Source organism: Brachypodium distachyon, chromosome 4 (assembly GCF_000005505.3).
Source record: "Brachypodium distachyon strain Bd21 chromosome 4, Brachypodium_distachyon_v3.0, whole genome shotgun sequence".
NCBI lineage: Eukaryota > Viridiplantae > Streptophyta > Magnoliopsida > Poales > Poaceae > Brachypodium > Brachypodium distachyon.
The window spans coordinates 27,660,923-27,666,911 of NC_016134.3; the positions used below are offsets into that span (position 1 = coordinate 27,660,923).

Genomic DNA, 5,989 nt, shown 5'->3' on the forward strand with positions numbered 1-5,989 from the left:
CAACGCAACCCCCAACGTCGCCTCCCTCCTTGACCTGATCAAAGCTGATGCTAGATGTTGGGTGACTGCGGGCGCAGCAAGCCTCGGGGCATTGCTGCCGGCTAGTTAGGCGTGTCGCGTTGTATTTCGGGTGTGGCCCTTTGTGGTCTTGTACATAAACTTCTTTCTATCAATTCATCGAGCTTTTGCGTTTTCTCGAGAAAAAAAGTGACCATCAGTGGTTGAAGGTGTGACATCTGGCGCTGGAATGGATGGACCCAGCTGCTCCAGGAGCCTCTCGAAACTGAAGCCTTCAAAAACATGAGAAGTCGCAATAAGTTTACTCCGGGAGCGTCTCGAAGCTGAAGCCTACAAAAACATGAGAAGTCACAATAAGTTTAGTTTAGTGATGATGTCCTAGTTGATACCAGAAATCTCAGATTGCATTATGAAATATTGGTAGTTAACATGCATCTAGAAAAAAAAATCTTCATAACACGGAGTTAAGCCAATAATTCTGATTGCAGGTTCACAGCCAAGCATCAACTGTGTTTAAGGCTTAGTGATCAGTAGGGGAGATGGCAGCATGGCCATCAAACCCTGTTGAGAAGAGCAGAATAATGAGGCACCATTATCTAGAAAGAATTGCAGGGCTGTTACATCCTTCCTGGATGGATGACAAGTGATACATTTTTCAATCCAAACCAGGGTCTGAAGTTCAAACTACAACAGGGCAAAAGCACAATTGGAGATTCCGACCAAAAGAAATGGGAGAAATAAACTGCTTTTGAAGATGTGAACAGTAATATATGTATGGACAAGGATAATGGACGTTCTATATGTCGTAAAGGACATATACCCTTGTTGATGTTGATTGCAGCAGACATCTTAGAATGTAGAAGTTAGAACATGGTTCTTTGTTTCACAAAGAGAACAACTCAGAAATTGCACAAGACATATGAAGCATGCATGAAGAATGGCAAACAGGTTCACTTACGATCTAACCAGAACCCATATATCTTCTTGATGCTAATTTGCTCAGCGAGTATGCCACATGAACTCAAGAGCTTCAAAATTTTGCGAACCTTCTCATCAGCCTGTTCACATTCAATGTTGACTACCTTAAGGTGTGTGCATGCAAATGGTTGTTCTCTTGGACCATAGTTTTCTTCAGGTCCTATCGCCCTTACAAGGTGCTGTTTGAGACAAAGTACTTCTGTAAATTAATTAAACATACGTTTAAATATATATTGGCATTGCATATACAGAACACAAACCCCACTGTCTTCAAGCCGAAGGGTAAGCCTTTCATGAATTGGCGAGTGTTGGAGAACTGAAGCTAGCGTGTCTAGATCAATAATTGCAACCCACTCATTGAGTACAAGAGACTTTAATTTGCCAAACACGCAGCACGATGCCAAATCACTTCTGAAGATATACTGGACAAATTTATAGGTGAGTCAGAAAATACTCAACCTCTAGTTTTCAGATTACAAGATTAAACAATTTAAGTTAATAGAAACCATAGGTGGAGATTACAAATTAATAGTACTGAATAGGTAAAGCGAAAAATAGCTGGCAGTGCTTCCATCACCCTCCCGCCTCCCTGACGCCCCACCCTGGCCAAGCTAACATTAATTCAATACTGCAACCTCATCATGCCAGACTCCCTCTACAACCAGGGCCGGGAACGTGTGGTGTTGAATCCATCACTTCCCCCTAGTCGATGGTAAACCCACAAGGCCACAACAAAGCAAGAGAAGGAGAGACCGAGGGAGAAGATAGAACATCAGAAGATAGATCATCGGGATGGTACCCCGTCTGTTAGTTTTCATCTTCTAAGTTTCTCTGCACCTAAGAATTCCACATATATCAGCCATGCAGGCTCAGGCATAAGTCCTAAAGAAATTTGAAAGAATTATGCTCAATCTTGCATAGACGGACCACGCTTTGTGAGTCAGATCCGTTGAAATCCGTGAACTTCTTGGAGGGCGATAGTAAGGCTTATGAATGAGAACAACACTTGTGATTAGAACATTGTAAGCCATCAACTTAACTGCTACCCTCGGGCTTACCTCTAGCCATACTGCATGCATGATGGCTAGGGAACTACCCGGAGGAAATTGGTCAGGCGATCAACTAATTGTAACTCTGTCTGCATCAGGTTACTGATATCTCCTTCTCCCACCAGAAAAAACAATCTTGCACTTTGGATTTGCTGGACCTCAGAAGTTCAAAATGTATAAATGATATAGCACGAATATGAGTAAAATACACCGCTAGTACATAAACTCGGCAAAAATGAACACTTTAGTCAACGAACTCGAAAAACGCACACTTAAATCTCTAAACTGGGACTATTATGTCGCTTTAGTCCAAAAACGGTTCGGCGAGGTTTAAACACACCACGTGGCTGTCACGTCGACTTCGGCCAGGACCGCGGGCTACTACTCGATTTACTCAATTTTCTTAGGACTTTTTTTTTGCGAAATCACCATGTCCGACCCGCCGCGAGGGGCAAGACGGCCACGCCAAGACGGGGATCCCGGGGCTTGAGAACCACGTTGTTGCTGCTGCTGCCTCACCTAAGAGTATCTCCAATGGGATCCTCCAAATATTGTCCACAAATGTCTTCTTTTGTCTGTTTGGTGGAGCAAATGGACATGTGTCCGCCCGGTATCCACACTAGTCACCCAACCTAGTCACCCAACGGCGTCCCCAAACTGGTCTTCCCCAAATATATTTTTTTTTGTCTCCGTCTGCGCCCGTGAGACTCGTCATGGGGCGGTTCTTCCCCATCTCCATTTCCAAAGCCAGAGCTCTTCACAAGGAGAGCCAAAACCATGGCTTTTCACCTGTACACCACCAGATCTCGCCGGCGAGCACCACGGCGAGCCGGAACTCGCTGCCGCCACGGCCACCATACTAAACCCGGGCAATCCCCCCTCTAGCTGCGACGATACTTCACTCTCCTGTCTCCTCCCCCACTTCTCTGTTCCAAATCAAAATCAACATCAAAATCAGCTAGCTCATCTGAGCATGAGCTCCACCTCATGACAAGGGGCCTCGTGAGCGTCCAATTTCTTTCTCGGCTGCATGCTATGGGCAGCAGCACCAGCAGGTGCAGCTGTGGACCGGACGGAGGAGGGCAGCACCGGCCCGGCCGACCATAGCTACGTGCTGACGGGGTTCGCAGCCGCCGCGAAGAGGGCAGCGACGAGCAACGTGAGAGGGCCGGGCTGGGCGGAGGGGAACGCTGTCGATCCGGGCGCGACGACCATGACCGGGCGCACGCAGCCGCTCGTGCGCTCGCAGGCCTCCATGCGCGTTCAGGTGGGGGATTTCGGGGGCAGCTCCCCACCTCCCTCTCCCCATCTCCCTCTCCCTCTCCTGTCTTATCTCTACCGGAGCACGGGCGGCGCGCCGGGGTGGCCGTGGGGTCGCACCACCGCGTCGGAGCCCACGAGCACCTTGCCGGATTCGGCGTCGATGGCGCCTGGGATGCGAGGAGGAGACGGGAGGCGCCGGGTGGCGGCTGCAATCAGCCTTCGCTTGCCGTCCATGGCGGCTCGTGGGGAGGCACAGAGATTTGGGAAAATGGATGGAGGCGACGGGGAATTCGTGTTTCGGGAAGAAGGTGCTCGCGTGGGAGAAAAAAAGTGGTCCTGGACAGACGAAGTCTGGACACCGGACATCCCAAAGTTGCCCCAAATTTGGGAGAGGTTTGGGAGATTTTGTCCGGACAAAACGGACAAAATGTCTGTTTGGGATAGCACATTGGGAAATGTTTTTTTGGGCAGCATACATTTGGAATGATTTTGGGGTAGCCCATTGGAGATGTTCTAAGGTTGTCATCAAGCCCACAACGCTCAATTTTGACGAGAGGACGCTGGGGAAGGGGTCGCCGAAGCCGGCGTGGCGCCCACGTGGCGTGTTTAAACCTAACCGAACTGTTTCTGACTAAAGTGACACAGTTGTCTTGGTTTAGAGGTTTAAGCGTGCGTTTTTCGAATTCATGGACTAAAGTGTTCATTTCTGCCAAGTCCATGAACTAGTGGTGTATTTTACTCTCTTATATTTTATCACAAACATCACAAACCAACTGTCCACAGTGATGACGTCACAAACTTTCACAACTAAAGTATGCAACTTGTTTAAGTTGAATATGCATCGACGCATGTCTCAAAATGCATACTATAACATTGAAATATGGCATGACAAATATCAAGGACTAGAAATGGAAGTAATTAATTGCAAGCGTACCTCTTCAGGTCCAGCTATCAACACCAAATTGATAGCGTTGGACAAACCATTGAGAAGCACACTCTGATTAGGATAACCAAAACAACCAACACGGCTTTGATCACCGCAATCCTCTACTGCAAAGTTGATGCAGTAACGGTGGTCGGAAGAAAATTCAAGCCTGACAAATGCTCTTTCTAGCAATGGCATGCTTTCAGTCAAAGGAATCATGCCGTCAAAATAAGCAAGATGCAGTGAATTAAGGCTTGGTGTGGAAAACAAAGTGCGGTAACCAATACTGAAGTGGCAATTGACGATATACAGATGCTTGAGTGATCTGGATGATACCGTGCGCGCATGAATGTCACAACTAGAAACCTCGAGATCCTCTAACACCGGAGTACAGCTCGAGAAATCCATGGAGCAGAGCAAGTCAACATTGTTAAGATGTAGGGTCATCAAGTGGCGGGAGACGAGAGGCACATTGAGCAGGAACTTTTGGTCAATGCGGTCATCGACAATGACTCGAAGAAACTGAGCCTGACATGTCAAAGCGTACTCGATCCACTGGTTGAGATATGGATATGGGAATGTCTCATCGTTGTTGAACTCGCTGGTATCAGTTTGATAAAGATCGATCTCGCAGTCGACGAGGGGCAACGGCTCACGGAGGGCGATGAGACGGTTCACGAACTCATTGAAATGCTCGGTGCTTCTGAATGTTGGCGCCTCTGCGGACGGCTTTTCCACGACGAAGCTCAGGCTGGGCAGGTACCTCCAGAGGTCACGCCACCGGCGGGCGAGCACGCATGTCTGGACGGCCTCATCCGCAGTCAACAAGGACAGCACATCCAGCAGGAGATCATCGGGGAGCGCGCTGATGTGATCCTCTGAGGTTTCATTTGATTCCTCATTGTTTTTGGTCCTCTCAGACATTCCGTCGAACAGATAGCTGGCACCGGACCTGCAGGGCACGATATAAGAAGATCAAGCTCAGCTAAAGAGCCAGATGAAAAGATTAACGACCGGAGGATGATGCCACCTTGCGTCAGCTATGAGCAGGCCGGAAGCTGCGGGGGCCGCCGGAGGACGAGAGACCCCTCCTCGTTTTGCAGAGCAAGCCCTCCCCGCAGCTGTTGTCTCGCTCTCAACGCAATAGCTGCGTGTCTTTCCTCCATTAAAACTCGCATCTATTCTGGAGGTCGTGTGCTTCACGAAAGAAACCAAATCCCAGGCAAATAAGACCTTAATTAATGAGGATTATTTCTTTACAGAATATTCCTGTACAAGCCGCCAGCAGCACGGGAAGATAAGCTCCTTCCCTAAGGTTTTACCTTCACGGCTTCACCGTCACCCAAGCCAGTAGATCCTCGGCCTTCTCTTCCTCAATCGGCTCTCCCTGTGGGGCCCGTAAGGATGGTTACAGCGGGAGGCCCGTAAGGATGGTCATAACGGGAGTAACAAAGATGTTAACTAAAGTGTCAACTAAATAATTTGAATGATGTGTTATGTTATTAATAAGAAAAGAGATGGTTGGGGTAACTAGATATATTACCGTCACATCACATTTTTCAAAATACAATAATTTTATAAAGATAATAAATAAATTTTTTATGTTATCACAAATATGTTACGACGCATTATTAAAGTAGTAACATATACTAGTAACATATGCATATTACTGACATACGTTACTCTCCACTGTCACCGGCCCACCAGCCCAAGGAGACTGTTTACCGGCCGGGAGTTATAGTTTTTCTCATCGAAC

At 47.6% G+C, this 5,989-nt stretch overlaps 1 protein-coding gene across 1 annotated transcript; it reads right to left on the bottom strand.

Moving 5' to 3' along the window:
* Window positions 1–200: 200 nt before the first annotated feature.
* LOC100846745 (putative FBD-associated F-box protein At5g56820) lies at window positions 201–5,631 on the bottom strand. The gene is made up of 6 exons (XM_014902356.2): window positions 5,556–5,631; window positions 5,264–5,430; window positions 4,243–5,185; window positions 1,257–1,418; window positions 977–1,175; window positions 201–348 (listed from the first exon to the last, which is right to left on the bottom strand). Exons 3-6 carry the CDS (start codon window positions 5,155–5,157, stop codon window positions 320–322), a joined length of 1,305 nt encoding a protein of 434 aa, XP_014757842.1. The 5' UTR covers window positions 5,158–5,185; window positions 5,264–5,430; window positions 5,556–5,631; the 3' UTR covers window positions 201–319.
* Between the last annotated feature and the right edge of the window lie 358 nt (window positions 5,632–5,989).

What these genes read in the sequence shown, in the direction of transcription:
- LOC100846745 (XM_014902356.2), bottom strand. Translation starts at nt 5,157, where the DNA reads ATGTCTGAGAGGACCAAAAACAATGAGGAATCAAATGAAACCTCAGAG. An exon ending in TTCGGCTTGAAGACAGTGGG is followed by an intron (nt 1,176 to 1,256) that starts GTTTGTGTTCTG and finishes TGTCTCAAACAG; the next exon opens with CACCTTGTAAGGGCGATAGG. An exon ending in ATATGGGTTCTGGTTAGATC is followed by an intron (nt 349 to 976) that starts GTAAGTGAACCT and finishes ATGTTTTTGTAG; the next exon opens with GCTTCAGCTTCGAGACGCTC.